The sequence below is a fragment of the Lissotriton helveticus genome, chromosome 7 (assembly GCF_964261635.1).
Source record: "Lissotriton helveticus chromosome 7, aLisHel1.1, whole genome shotgun sequence".
In the NCBI taxonomy this organism is placed as follows: Eukaryota; Metazoa; Chordata; class Amphibia; order Caudata; family Salamandridae; genus Lissotriton; species Lissotriton helveticus.
Genome location: NC_136068.1, coordinates 312602726 through 312618882, shown reverse-complemented (window position 1 = coordinate 312618882; position 16157 = coordinate 312602726). Strand labels below are relative to the sequence as shown.

The following is a 16157-nucleotide window of genomic DNA, read 5'->3' as shown; positions in this document are numbered from 1 at the left end:
GGCAGGCGGCAGGCCCAGTACTGGGTACGGCCTCCGGGAGCGTCGTCAGCTATGGGGGAAGGTGTGCCGGGCCATGTATCGGGAGTCTGGGGTCCGGCACACCTACAACCAGTTGACGCACCGGTGGTCGGACATACTGGACCGGGAACACGACCTGCTTGACCTGCTTGGTGTGGGGATCCCTGGACTTGGTGAGTACTAGTAGCTATTTAATCACTACGTTGTTGTCTTCTGCTCTGTGTTATGATATTGCAAATATATATTTTTTTCGAAGACCAAGAATGCTGCCGATTACATTGTAGTTGCAAAAGCTTCTGTGATTGCAGGTGCTCGACTGCTCACTGGCGGTGCTACTATGCTTACTTGTTTTCAACTTTGTGCTCATTTGGCCTGAGTGATTATGTACGAGTGTACTTTACAGAACTGCGTAATGCTAGACACTAGAGACTCAAGTCTAGTCCTTCCTTTGTACTCCTGCCACTAAGAAGAGATAGTGGTGGTGGATTGATAATTTGAGTATATTATGACTGGTTATTTAGTAGGAAACTTTTTAGTGGTCTGCAATCATGACGGACTGTGTCTGTCACTTCGCGTGCTGCGGAGTGCTGCCTGCCAGTCCTAGTAGAACCTTTTTGTAGTTGGTTTAGTGAGTTTCATAACTTTCCAAGTAAACGGTCCGCGAATCCAGCAATACTAATATCCTAGTAGACCACATCAGATAGGTCAATAAATTTAGTGCAATTGTTGTCTATTTCGCCAAAATAATTTGTTATTGTTTTTTTGAAATGTTTGATTTGGTTGACAACAATCAAACATGTTTGTGTCTTTCTTTCATGTGCATCAGCTCCTCCCAGGGGCAAGAGGACAGAGGAGGTAGCGGCACCGGTGGAGCAGGAAGGCCAGGATCGGTCCGCCGAGGGCTCCTCTGCTGGCCCCAGTAAGTTTTCCTGTTAATATTAATAATTATACTTCCCTAACTTTTACAGCACCTATTTATTCCAAACGTCCACATAATTCTATTTTTTCCTAAATCGTCTTTGATCTTCTTGTAGACTGTTTCTAAATTCTTATCCTGCCTCTAGTATGACTCTTTTATTAGTCTGTCTGTGTAGCTAGCTAAGCTTGCAGAGTTGGAAAAAGGTGTTAAAACAAAACTCCTATTCAGCAATAGCTCTAGGCACTGAGTGCAGTCCTCTGGGTTGTCCATAATGTTTATTGAAGTCTTCTTAATGTTTATGCTTTGACAATTCCCAAAAATAAAATGTCAATGGCCACCAAGAATAAGATACTAGTTTACTTTTTGATTGGATAGGAGGACATACTACTACTGTTGCAGGGACTATTCTGCACAAACAGAACTATGGACAAGAAATAGGGCATTGGTGATAATAAGCGCAGTTAGACTTTCCACATAACTCAGTCATAACAGAAGTTGAACCCCCAATCTCCTTACTGACTAGCTAGTGTGTCAGAGTCATTATTTAGCTCCCGAATGCAGCGATGATCCCCAATGATTATACAACCCAGAACATAAGACTACGGAGTCAGAGTCCCGACCTCTCAGAGTCACGGACTCATGCTTGCAAATTGCAAACCCTTTCGCTCACTCACTCGAGACCAAAAACCACAGAGTCTATGCAAGTTTTAAAGCTTTATTAAAAGTAAAACAACTAGCTCTGTGTGTACTATATTAAATTTCAATTTTGCATTATATAAAAACATTTATTAAAATCAACTTCATATAAGATAAACGTGAACTCTTGAAAACTCAACAGTGGCTGATTTTACACTTTAATTGTGGGAGAGTCTTGGTGGTGATGATGACAACTCCGAGTAACATATTACTCTTGTTCGTAGAAGGGAAGCTTCTGTCTGTTATGAGAAAAATGGTGTGTGTTAAAAAGCAAGCATTCATTAGTTGTGCCAAAAAGTGCAGCATGTTGCATAAATAAAAAACACCATCCCCTTATGAAAGGGGAATTTTCAGTTTAGACTAGAGAGTCACAAATATTTAAATTTGTTTATTTAGTAACATATTTTTTCATTCCTAGACAAAATAGGGAGTGGTGTATATGGCACCTAAAAATATTAAACGTATTTTCAAGGCGTAACACCATCGGCACAGCCCACCACCAGTGCCGGGGCCAGCGCGGAGGTGGTCACTCCAGGAGCGGATGCGGTGCAAGCAGGAACTACTGTGGGGAATGCCATGGTAGTGGCGGGCAGTGGTAAGCTAATATATTCCTTACTTATTGAGATTGCAGAGTAGGCTGGCTGCAGGGGTGTATATGTTGTACAGTACAAGTACACTTTACTGTTAAGAAGACTTAAAAATTTACAACTAAGTTTTTGTCAACCAGGTAGAAGACAGTCACCCTTGACTTCGCATTACCAATAGCATTAGCGGCGGGAATTGACGAGTAACCAATGGCCTCCTCTAAATTTGACTTCAACTCAGCTGTGAAAGTTTCATCAAGAAGCCAAGTCAGATCAGAGATGAACTTGATGGATGGGATGAACGAAAAGGGAAAGAAGGGCGTAAGGAAGGACGAGCGAGTTAAATTAATGACTGGCAAAGAATGATACGTGTTTTTGAATGCAGGCACAGGTGGCTGGGAATCTGATGCATGGCCGGTTGAAGGCTGAAGCAAGGATGGGTGGAAGGAGAAAGAAAAGAGGACTGCCTGGGTGGGCGAAACATAAACTGTATGTGTGCCCAATATATCCTTTGGTTCAAATTCAAATGCAAGTCAAGCACGGATGCATGGCTGGCGGTTTACAAAATAAAATAAAAAGGGTTTTTTTCGGTGAGAAAAAGTAAGGTTTGTCCAGTTGAGACATTAAGAAGAATGATTGACATTTACTTTGAATGGATGGATGCCTGGATGGTATCTTCCTCATAGATAGCATAGGTGTATGTAGACAGAGTAGACGGTCACTGGATGAAGAGTGTTACTTTGAAGAGCATGTAACACCGCACGTCCATGCCAGAGTAGCAAAGCCGAGGAAAGTAGAAATTTTAATTTTTCAGAATACTCCCTTGACTAACAGTAGTTTGCAAGCACAGCATATATTGTGTATCTATATTGTATAGTTCACATTATCAAGTCAAGTCACAACTCACAAGTGCCTTCCTCCGGCGATTACAGGGACCACTCACTACCTCTGTTATTAATTTTTTTTCAACTGTCATTCATGTGTGGCCTATCGGTGTTCACTCAATCAATAAAAACAAAGCACCTAAAGTCATCCCTTATATAAGCAAATATCCTGTGAAGGGATAGATGATCATATTATTTATCTTCTTCATTTTCCTTTTGTAGTAGTCAAGGGCAGGGCAGGGTGAAAGTTAAATTAATTGAGCAGTAGCCCTTGTAACAGAGTATGGCCAGTGCCACCCGTAATAGAAAAGTAAGAGCTTCACCACCTGCATGTACTGGACTGGTAACAGTAACGCAAGTCTGCGTCATCATGGCTTGCATCTGTTTTTCTTGCGTGCAAGCTGACTGCGCTGGCATTATGCCGGCTTCCACAAGTTTACGTACTAATTTCGCTAAACAAGAGAGAAGAAGAAGACTGGTGTACTGTCTGAGTCTAATGTAGTGAGTCCATATAGTGCTAGTAGAATTCCTAAAACTCCCACCAATGTTAGAGCAGAGGCCGACAAAGTGGGAGGTTAGATAAATAGATGCCACAAATGTTATGTAACTTGTGCTTGCAAGTTGCTAGTGCTACTGTGACACAACTTTCTGTTGAATTATTTTGTGTTAATCTTAAAGAGTATTGGTTACAGTATGTTTTTCTTTCTTCATATAGATACTCCTTCTAAACTAACAAGGAAGGAGTTGGCTCTCCGGGCCCGGCAACGGAAGCTTGAGGCAATTGTCGCTGAATATCGGCGACTGGCGGCTCGGGGGGAGGAGGATGACTCGCAGTTGCAGTCAACATCCACGACGGCTGCATCCTCCTCCGCCTCCCCTGGGTCATACAGTCAGAGCAGTCCTCCAGCGGTACGGCGCCATGGTCCGGCAGCCGCCCGCCACCACCGAGCAGCGAAAACAACAGCTGCCCCCCATAGTACCTGCAAGGCGCATATGCACCGATTGACCCTGCGAGTGGCCTACCTTGAGCAGGAGGTGGCGAGGCAGAAAGCCCTGCTCAAGGACCTCCGGAGAGAGCTGCGTGACCACCTGGCCACAGGAGGACACCGCCGGCGAAAGTAGAGAGACTGTCCCTTGCCCCTTTTTTAAAGACTTTGGGGGGGTAATTGGGCGTTGGGGTTTTTGGACTTTTGGGGACATTTGATTTCATGGACATTGGTTGGGGTTAGGGAGGGGGGTGAGTCGGGTCTTGCAGGATAGTTTATTTTTGTTAGGGGTCAAAATAATTATTTATTTTCTACTTCAACATAGCATACGTGTTTTTACTGTTTTGTGGGGGAAGCAGGGGGGGTTAACTGTACGTTTGTTTTCCAGAAACTTAACTGGCTGCTTGATTCAAATTGTCTAAGTAATCACCCAAATTTGTACAAAAGTGCCACTAACAGAGTTAGTGAATTCAATTGTCCTACTACTTTACTAGTACTACCGTCAGTCTCTCCTCTCCTCCTACTCCATTATTCTTCCTCCCCCAAAATGCTTCTCTTACCTGTGATTTGTGTTTGAGAATAGGGCTAGGCACAGGGCTGGCTGCATGGCAAATGGCGATTAAGGTTGGCTATGGAATCCTGGGCAGATGAAATGTCATTGTTGTGGTGGTAGTAGTAGTGGTACACACTGGCAGTAGCAGCATATGAAAAAAAAGGAAATGAAACATTGAGTGGCCTGAGAGGAGCATTAGAAAAGTACGATAGATAGTACAGTACACAAGAACAGTGCCATAAATTGTAGCCTAAGCAATGCTAAAGTATTCCATCAAAAGTTAACTACTAGTTGCGTGGAGTATGGCTACTACAAGAAATAGTACTGAAGGACACAGCAGCGTAAGCATTCGTCATGTGTAGGAGGAGGATGTTGCTGATGATGAATCTACTCTATGGCGCACATGAAATTCTGATTTGATTTGCAAATACTCATGGGTGTGTGTCAAGCAGAATAAGAATATATCCTCGGATTCCTTGACCTGCCTTGAAATTGATTTTCTGTTGCTTTTGACCTTATCCTCCCCAGCAAGTGTGTGGAATTATTGTTGTCATTTAGTCACACCTCAATGAAAACCAGACAGCCAGGAGGAAGAGGGTTAGGGTTGGAAAATTGGATGGGAATGGGGGTTTTTGGGAAAGTTTTGTGGAGAGAGAAAAAAAACACAGCATGGACAAACAACAAACGAAGAAAAACAAATCTTTGGATACGAAGATATCCATAAATCTTTTAAGGGACATAAAGGAAGTGCATGCATGAAGTTGTTTGCTAAATGGATGGTTAGGTTACTGAAAAGTAGTACTTATAACTTACTAACTATGAATAAACAATTTGACAGTACAGGGCTGCAGTAATTACGCAATTTCACTTGCCTATCTGCTTTCAGAGAGAATAAACACTTATTAGTACATTAAATTAGTTTTAAAAATAGCAAAGAAACTTATCAACTAGCTGTAGGGATGAATTTGAAGCAGAGAGCAAACGCACAGAGTCGCACTCATAGAAGTTCACAACAATAACATTATTTAAAAGATAAGGAGAAGTGAAGAGGATACTGTAAATGTATGTTGTAGTTGTCCTGTTCAATTTGGGAAGTTGCATGCATCCAGCCATTCCTCTTATTCGCGGTACTCCTCCATTCCATCTGACGCTCCGTCGATCAATCTTGGTGACCACACTCTCCACTGCCTGCCTGGCGGATGCGGAATTACGGATTGCTATGGTAACCCTGAGTTAATGTTTTTCCCATCCCACAGGGTAAAAGCCGGCCGGTAATTTTCGATGGAAAAACAGGAAGGGATATTAAAACACTCCGGAGGAAAAATATAAGGTACGGTGTGTAGTGCAAAAATAACACTTTCACTTTCAGAGGCGACAGTATTACATACAAGCATAATTTCTAAAGTGCGAACTCTAAGTCTCATTTTCAAGGATAATAATTAGCACACAGTAGGCCAGGGCCATGCAGACGGTCAAGACAGGCACCACTGAGTGAACCAACCTCCATGTAGCATACCTCTTTGACACAGACAGACAAAGCAGATCTAATTTTATACAGCAAGCCACATAGCCGCAATTTTACATGAACTGCTGTCTGGACTCTGACATAACAACACTACACTGGCTCGACCACTCCATACCACGACTAGACAGACATGTAGTTCTGCAGTGGTTGTTGTTGACTTGTTTACCTGTTTGCCACTCACGAAATGGCCATAGTTCTTCTGTAAACAGACAATGATGATCCATCCATCCCAGTGAGTGACTGTAAAGATATTATGTAACTTTGATCAGATTTAAGACTCATCATCATCATCATGGTATTGGCAAACTCAATGTTGTTCATGCAGTCACAGTCTACACACAGTGAGTCCAAGGACATATTCCATATTAAAAAATGCAACGTAGTGGCCCCTGCAGTAGAAGTACAATTTGTATTAAACAAGGTAAAAACAGAGTAGACGAGTTAGATTTAGTGTAAAAGATTAAATAATAACAGAACACATAGGATTTATTTCATGCACAACAAACAAACAGCAATTGCTTTCATTAGAGCCAGACAGCCAGTGTTGTCCACTCTGCATGCCATCTCATCCTTCATTACCTGTTCCACTTTTTTTCAGCATCTTATTCTTAAGTGAAGGGCCACAGGGCAGCCTCTCGTGTCAATTTCAGAAGTAATAGTCAGCATAGCGACAGTTTCTTGATGATTCTGCGTAATCCGGCCATCTGCCATGAGGGAAACAAATAGATAGGGGGAGTCTGGAGGAGGAGGATAGAGGAGCATGACTGGGTTGTGAACTTGTGAACTTCAGGAATGCAGACAGCGTCACCTTCAATATGGAAATAAGATGAAGACAGTGTTGCTGATGGATTTGTTGTGATTAGAGTTTTGTTGTGCTAAAAGTTGCAAAACAAAGAAAGACACACAAAAATAAAAGTAAATAAGGATGAAAAAAAAAAGTAAGTTTCAAGCCTAGGTGTCAGGGAAGTAGAGCTTGTCCTCAAACTCTGTGAATTGAACCTGGAGTAGGTCTGCTAACAGAGAAGAACTTCCGTCACCTAAATCGGTGTCCTCTTCTTCCTGCGTGGATTCACGTATTTTGTAATCTGGTGGTATGAAGTGCTGATTCATCTTGATCAGTGTTAACCTCTCCACATTTTTGGGCAAGAGGCGGGTCCTTTTTGAAGTTACAATGGCACCAGCAGCACTGAAAACACGTTCAGAAGACACGCTTGCGAGTGGGCAAGCCAAATAATTTATAGCCAGCTTTGTGATCAGTGGCCATTGAGGCCTTTTCCCATACCAATACACCAATGGGTTCTGATCAAAGAAGACCTCTGTTGGGTCATCCAGATAGGCCTGACCATCCACTCAAGGTCCTCCATGGGTGCTCCACTTTGCGTACCATCTGTTGCCTTTGCATCAACACTGGAACGAGCAAACCCATGATGAGTTATCCAATCCGCTTCCGACAATATTATGGCTGGGCCTGGTGCAGGTGATGATGATGATACGGTTGCTGCTGTCGGTAACGGCTGTGAGGGAAAGTGACTGCCTTCGGCCACAGAAGTGGACCTTGAAAAACGGATGGCCTGCTGCTTCAGTAGTACTTGTGGTGGTTCCTTCAATTTCCTGCCGCTCTTTTTCGAACCTAGTGGCTGACAGAGCTAGCCAATGTTTGTACTTGGAAACATCTGCTTCATAAAAAGGAATGAAAGTATTGCTGGCCAGTGCCTTTTTGTACCGTGGATCCAGAATAGTGGCACAAATGTAATGTTGTTCTGCATGTATTGCTTTAAGCCTTTCATTGTCAACTAGGTGGCTTAATAAGCTCTCCACCAACTGATATGCGTCTTGTTTTTCAGCATCAACTCGGAACGTTGAAGACACCGCCTTCAGTTGGTGCTCTAGCACGCGCAACAATCGGATAGCTTTGCCCAAAGTACAGTCCTCCCTGCTGACTTCACACATGAACACCTCAAAAGGACAAAGCATGTCTGTCAGGCTTTTAACTAGGTCCCATTCATCCACCTCTAGCCTCATGTCTTTCATAGAAGCACCCTGTGCGTTAAAGACATACTCGTTGATTACCAAGTACAGCTCAAACAGACGCTCAAGCATGTAGAAGGTTGAGTTCCAACGTGTTGCCACCTCCTGGATGAGTCCTCTGACTGGCACTCTACGGTTACGTTGAATGATCCTCAGCTGCTTCCGGGCCTTAAAAGAATGGCTGAAATGTGTGCAGATTCTTCGGCAGGTGGTCAGTAACTTGCTGACTGTGTTTTCTTTTTTCAAGAAATCTTGAACAACAATGTAAATACTGTGCACCAAACACGGCACTCTGAAATAGCCACCATCAGACATGGCCTTAACTATATTACTGCCATTATCCGTGGAAACATAACCAATCATGCGCTTTCTTGGCTGCAGCCATTCAAAGACCTCACTGTTAAACTCCTCCAAAATGTTTACTGCAGTATGAGATTTCTCCATGGCAAACATGGCTACTGCTGCATGTTTCCCAGTAGCTTGAAAAAATGTGACACTGTCAACACTTGCAGCTATCTTGTCTCTAACGCCCGCAAAAGAGACCCAGTGTGCAGTGATGCACATGTAATCAACGGCTTGGCAACTGGTCCACATGTCTGTTGTCAGGTGGATAGTGTGAACAGCACTCTTCTGCACAGCTGCCCCAATCACCTCCAGCACATCGTGATGTAGTGCTGGAACCACAACTCTGGCAAAATAGGACCGGCTAGGAACCTTCCATTTAGGGCAGACTGTTGCCACAAATTCTAGAAAATCCAATGCCATCCATGCCCTAAATTATGCTTAAATTCAAGAGACCCCACAGAAAGATATGGCCCGTGCACCACTGAGTACCCCTGGGCATAAAGGATGAAAGCAAGGCAGAGTGGGTGCAGGCCTATGGCACAAAACACACTGCCTGGCTTCAAAATGGCCCCTAGACCCCCACCCATCTGGCCAGGCCCTGGACCAGGCCCCAACAACACCCAAAAAATCGAAATACACACAAAAATCACCCCAATCCAATGCCATCCATGCCCTAAATGATGTTTAAATTCAAGAGATCCCACAGAAAGACATGGCCCATGCACCACTGACTACCCCTGGGCCTACTGGCTAGTGTGGCTTTAACACGCACCCCAAAATTACAAAAAACTTCCACATAGATATAACAGTGAGCTATTCAATTCCATGCCATCCATGCCGTAAATGATATTTAAGTTCAACAAAACTCACAGAAATAGTTGTATCATGCACCCATGACGAACCCTGGGCCTACTAGATACTGTGGCTACCCACAATTGTTTTTGTTTTAAGTTTTGAAAAAGTTTATAAATTGTAGTTGCAGCAACTGCAATGCCCCAAACAAACAAAACCAACTTACTTGTGAAATCTCAACTCCAAAAGTGATCCAAACAAAAAGTCCACAAATATCCAGCAGCAGCCACAAAGAGTAATCCTTCCAGCTCCAGATCCAAATGAGAAGTGACCAGGACATGGACAAATCACTGGGAGGAGCCTGCTGGATAGGAACAGGAAGTTGGAGACTCTAGGGCACTTCTTTCCTCCCAACCCCCAAAAATGCACTCCTTGCACAAAAAAGTGCAGCCAAATGTCAATCTAAGGAGTTTTCTGATCCAATTCATCAATTTCAGAAAGTTTATGCTGCCAGCAATAGATTTCTCGGGCAGAATTGCAATTTTAGCGATTTCAGGAAAGTCAGGATGTTCAAATCTCCCGCCGGATGTCAGCAGCCCGGCGCATCTACGTGTTCACAATTGTTTACTCTCGCGATGCGTGATCGCGGGCCCTTATGACGTATTTGTGTTCTGAAAGTCTCGCATTGCAAGATGGCGGGACTCCATGACGTACTCCCGGTCGAATAGTCTCGCGAGATTACGCCATGACGTACTCGCGGTCGAAAACTCTAACGCAATCACGCAGCAAGATCGAAAATGGCGCAGCACACGCAAACCAGGAGGAAAACAACTCGGCGAACTCAGAATCACGGTAAGTCAACGCCGCACGCGCGAGATTGTATTTTTGAAGCGCGACCAAGCAAAAAATCCGCCAACTCGTAAATTGCGAATTCTTTGACAATTTTGCGATTCGCGGACCGCGAAATTGTCAAAACTCGTAAATTCCGTGAGCGGAACGGATTTTCAGCCCATACTTATGTGTAACACTTAGAGTGGCACATTGTTGCTTTCAAAATCATGGAATGAAGTCAATGGAAATAGACAAATATCAGAAATCACAATCATTTGAGCAACAAGAAAGTCAAACTCTGCAGCAGGTACTTTTGAAGCTATTATTTAATTTCTAAAAAAAATAGATCAGCACCCTCCCCCAAACCTCAGCTTCAGGAGCGGCCAAACCACATGTAACAAAGGGATCTCTGTGACAAAACAGCAACTCACTGAGTTATCCACATACAATACAGTACATACAATATGCTTATTTGAAGGAGGCATATTAACCCTCTACGCTACTTAATGGTGAGAGTGAAAACTGCCAGTAGAGAAAATTCTGACCTCTCTCCAGCGGGAACAATAATCACATGACTTATCTCTGACTTGGCAAGTCTAACTGCGCTGAGAAAATAAAGGGTGCTGCTTCGTAGTCACTGTCAAGCAGGGATGTGAAACACTTTGCACTACTAATAAATCAGCAAAACTGCTAGTTCAGACAAAACGGAGCGCATTTTCAGCACAGACGGACAACTCTAGTGTGCCCATTTGCAAGGCCCTCTGCCATGCTGAAGCCCCCTAATCATTTCTGTAACAAACATTTTAAATGTCGATCAGCAGCAGGACATTATTAAATGAATATCTCACTTAGTTGAATCTCTTTACAGCTGTCAGAACGATCCACCGAGAGGAGCTGCTGGCCTGGTACCGTGTGGATCGCTAGCCTGTCTCTTCTTCAGAGTCACACAGCGACCCTGCTGCGGTGTCTCATCAGAGAAAGCCTTCTATGTACAGACCGGGTAATTGAGGCATTTGACGAGAAAGTAGTTATAGTAGCGCTCAAGGAGCCTCTTCCATTGCATTGTCTGGACATTAACCCTCCGATCTAGAGAAATAACGGGAGTTGTGAGAATCCGCCTCCCTTCCCACTGATAAAATTTATCTTTAATGCATTACCCTGCACTGACTTTTCACTACCTGAAGTGCGGTGCTTTGAAAATCACACACGCACAGCACACTAGGAGGTAAAATGAATCTCCACCCCACTCTGTCAAGCACAGCTTGACGGTGAGCACCGCACATTATTCAAATGAGCCCTGCTGAATAGCTCAGCAGGGCTCAGATCGGGGCTACAGAAGTAGCGCCTTGGCTGCCAGACAGTTCCACTTCTGCTCATTAGCACTCTCAGCCAGTGAGCCGACCTTTTAATGAGTACCGGTACTCTCCTTGGGCAGTAGAGAAGTGCCGGTACTCAGAGTAACAAATCCAAGAAGTGCCGGTACTCCGTACCGGTGAGTACCGACCCATTTAAAGCACTGATAGACTGGGATTATATAAAAAAGTAAGATAATCCAAATTTCACTGACAGCAGTTGAGGATAGGTTAGGGAATGTGCTGGGATGCAGGTAATAACAATCAGTTTCAAATATAAAAGAATGCCATATAAAAAGACTGTGTAAAACTTCAGTTAACAACAAGCATTTGCAATGAAATAGGTCCCTCATTTACGAAAGTTTGAGCTATTGGCATTGTAAATGAAAATTAATTTTATTTAGGTTTTTTTTTTAAAACGGATAAATAAAGGGCATTGTGGCATTGTCATTTACAATGCCAATAGCTTGAGCTCTTGCAAATGTGAGACATATTGTATTTCAAATGCGGTAGGAGAGAGTTGTCCTGCCTTTTCCTGCCGGCAAGAGCAGGCAGGGCAAAGCTCTTTGAGAAAATAGCGCTCAGAGGCTGTATTTAAAGCCTACTAACCAACAACAGACGTAACAGGGGCTGTCCTCATGGGAGGTTACAAAATGGTAGTAGTCCCTCTTGGAGGGACTACTAAGCCTATTGACTAATGAAAAGCCACAGTTTACAATGGACAATGACACAAGCTAATGAAAAGAATTGGGCGTACAGTGGGCAGAGCTTCAAGTCCATACCTTAATACAGCATGCCTTGCAGAACAGCGCACGCAGTGCCAAGGCTCGACCTAAAAAGAAGAAGATCCTGCATTGGCTCAGTGTGGTGGAGGTAGTGGCGCGGGCACTGCAGCCAAGAAAGCACTGCTGGGGTTTTATATATAAATGATATACACTGGTAGGGTCTTTGTTTCCGACAGATGGATGTTTTGTAGTGGGGGTGAGGGGCACCAGAAGCATTAAGTGTGTTGGTCTGTGCTCTGTGGTTTACTTTCATTTGTACTGATCAAGTCTGAATTATAAATATATTCTTTACGCAACCCTGGATGTCGACCTTTAATATGTTTTCTGCATGGGCCCGGAAGGGACCCATTTCAATGTCCATTGCTTATATCCTTAAAAAAACGTAAGCAGAATGGTTAAAAAAGACCACATCCGTGAATACAGAACCCCGGTACACATTTTGTTTACCAATCCACCCATCAATCAGGCATTGCAGTACCTCCAGGAGTGGTGTATTTACCCACCTGGGGAAAGCAATGCTGTTCAGAGAAAGACAAGAAAACAAAAGCAGTCCTTCACTGGCAAACGCTGCAAAGTGACACTAATGTATAAAGTGACACTAATGTGTTTGGGTGTGAATAAAATCAATCTGGCAACTTTGGGACCACTCTGTCTTGCTTTATTTCGTTTTTTATTTATTTTTCAAGTTTTGAACCTTTTATTCCCGAGGCTGCACTGTGGAAAAGAAAAATGTCAGAAAAAGAAAACAAAAGTGTTTTCATTTTTTAAAGATTCATTTGGCAGGGAACAAATAAACAAAAGGAGGGAAGAGAGGGTGAGAACCGTTTCTTGAAGTCATGGTTTTCAGTAAGTGAGGAAGAGCTAGTCATATAGATAGGGAATAAGAGGAGGAAAGAGAGGGGGCAGCTGCCAGCGGCAGAACAGAAGTGGACGCTGTCTTTGTCTTTTCTGGGCAAGAAGGAAAAACCTTTCCCCTCTCTGCCCGCTACGCCCGTCCTGAACGTCCACGAACTCCAAGGCTTCTCTGCAGGCCTTGGCTATTTCTACTGTCCTGGGACGAATGTTTAAAATAAAAATTGTAGGGAAACATAATCTATTGAATAAAAGAATTAAGGGCACGCTGTGCAATGCCGATCCCGCCCACTTCGACCACTGCACTGATCAGCATAAGAAATAAGGTCCTGTGAAAGCATTGGCATGCAACCCATAGTATTAGCTCTCCTGGCAGTGGCGCACTTGCCAGAAGGTGAAAAATGTTAAGCACTCTTTCCAGGTCCCATTGGGGAGGAGGGTCGCTGTGTCTTCCAACTGACGGCCAATGAACCAGCACACCACCCACGAGCCCAGATAATAAATTACATGTGTATTTGTAAAGCACACGTTCACCACCACAGGTATCTTGGTACTGAATAACAGATGTTTGTTGTTACCCAACTCAATGGTACTCATGTTATCGACCTCAGATGGATGAAAGGCTGAGTTAACCCACAAGGATTTGAACCTGTGACCATGAGGTTGAACACTGGCCCCTGCAGTGGATGCATTAGTCCACTGAGGCACCAGGCCCGGCTCAAATATTTTTCGAAGTTAGGTACAATGAGCTCACTGCAGTCTACCAGGAAATAGAGCTTGGTAGGTGCTACTCTGCGATGCGTATTGTGGCATGTAAGGTTGCATATCAAGCATTCCAAGAAGCAAAAGAAGGACCTGTGCATATCTACACCCTGCCTCTCATGTTTTCATTTCCATCAATTACTTTTTTATCCTTTCCAATTCAGTATTCCAAAGTTATTTAGTGCAAAAGGAATGCTCGAAATAAATAAGTAAACACTTGTGTGTTTGAACCAAAGGAAGGTGTGGTCGCTGGAAAGAATACATTGTATTTATGAACTTTTTTGTGATTTACAAGCAGGATGGGAGAGGTTCAGGCAATACGTCCATCTGGTGTTTTTTTAACAAAAAAATATGAACATGCTGAAGTGCTCCAAAGTAAAAACTATTTTTATCTTCTCACAACTTCCCCCACAAGATTGCATCATTCATATATTCCTGCTTATTGCTACACCAGTTAAAGGTACAAAGAGATTCCAATATTATTCGCTCTTTAATGCAGGATTTGTTGGTTTATTTAGATTTTCATTCACAGCCCAAACTTTCATAATCTGTCTAGGTCTTTTTCTTTCATGTTTACTACCAGGGAGAACAAAAAAGGTGGTGGGAACAGTGGATGGAATTAAGTCAATGCCCATCTAAAGAAGCTTCCTAGGAATCGCAGGTTTCTAAGGGGATCATTCAATGCCATTGCCTCTTGGATTCTTTGTGCTAGTTCACCTACGATCCGACCACATAAATAAGGATAGAAAATTAAGTAAGAAGAATTCCTGATGCTTAAGAGAGTTGGGTCTTATGTGTGGTTTAGAGGTGTGCACTAAAATCATTTCCATAATTGTTAGGCCTGCCTGGGACAGTGCAGGCACTGCTGCTTGCAACGATCTGATGTTTCTAAAAAAAACTAAAAAACAAGCTAAGAAAATGAAAACAATATGGCTCAGCTAGCGTTGAACGTGCCATAGCACTTTTTCTTTTGTTTTACTTTAGCATGTTGCAGAGCATCTGCTCTACTGTACAACATGGGTAAAAAAAGAGGCTAGACCTTATGTTTTTGCCAATGCTTGTTATGAATAGAGTTTGACTTAGATGTTAATTAAGAATCTCACTGTGCAGAGCGCCCATGTTTCCCATTTTCATATGCTGTAGATGGTCGACTGCAGGATATTTTCTTTGCATTCTGGGACTTGCAGTCCTCTGTATGTTATTGTAGATAAGTGCTGAGATTCCTAGAATTCAAGGAAAAACAGGGACTGGACAAGCCACCTATGAATGGACTGCAGAAACATGAGAGCGCTTACTACAGGCTGATACAAAGATGTATGAGTTCTTCCACCTGTGGCTATGCGTCTGAAGCTTATCCCTTTTTAGGTTTCGCCTGCACAGTGACTGTCCTGTGCTTGAGAAATTCGTTGTTTTTATTATAAACTTAAAAGGTACTTACATCCCACCTCCCCTCTTTCCTGGCTTCTCATTGGTTCCTGTGCATGCCACTTACCTTTCCTCCATTTCTATTGGCTGCCACATATTTTTCTGCCAATGCTTGTTCCCGTCTGCTTCTCTTATCAGTTTCCCGCCACTGAAATACTGTTAACATCTGCCTTGGTGGAACTATATTTTCATAAAGTTTTGCCTTTTACTTTTGCGGCATATTTATGTAACAACTTATCACCCGGAAAGATTGTGTGATTTGGATAGAATCACAGGATGTTGCGCTACACCTCCGAGACTCGAACTGGGATCCCCGTTCTCGAGTCAGCAGCTCTGGCCACCCCTACACATCCTATCCACTCCTGAGTTATCTGTCAGGGAACTCTGTCCTTCTCCCGGACGATGATTGAGAAAACAGCTTTTTATCCATTACCTAGGCGAAACGGATGCATTACCAATGCTTTTTTAATGAGACGTATTTATATCATAAAAACGTTTTAAGGAGAACTCACCGAGAATGGGCCAACATCAGAATGTTTCAAGGTTAGCTCTATCCTGCAAGAAATGCATTGTGTTAAGTCCACATCAGGGATATCATGAGCAAATTTAAGTAGGAAGAGGGCAAAGAATATGTTAGTAATTTGCAATGGTCCCAAGGTTTAACGAAATTCCCCAAAGCAGAAAAGGATTGGGAACAGTGGCGGCTCGCGTAGGGCGTGATGCGGGGCGATGGGGCGGTGGGTAGTAAACTCGGACATACAACGGAACGGTGGAAAGTAATTATTACGTTCCTATGTTCCGTCGTATGTCAGAGTTTACT

The 16157-nt window shown here is 43.3% G+C and overlaps 1 protein-coding gene across 1 annotated transcript in view; it reads right to left on the bottom strand.

Annotated features, from left to right (window-relative positions):
• LOC144768456 (bactericidal permeability-increasing protein-like) overlaps positions 1 to 16157 on the bottom strand; it is a 347712-nt gene that overhangs the window by 51654 nt on the left and 279901 nt on the right. The window contains exon 12 of the mRNA XM_078652124.1: positions 15850 to 15892. Within this exon, the coding sequence (XP_078508250.1) occupies positions 15850 to 15892 (43 nt within the window). The remainder of the gene's footprint in view (positions 1 to 15849; positions 15893 to 16157) is intronic.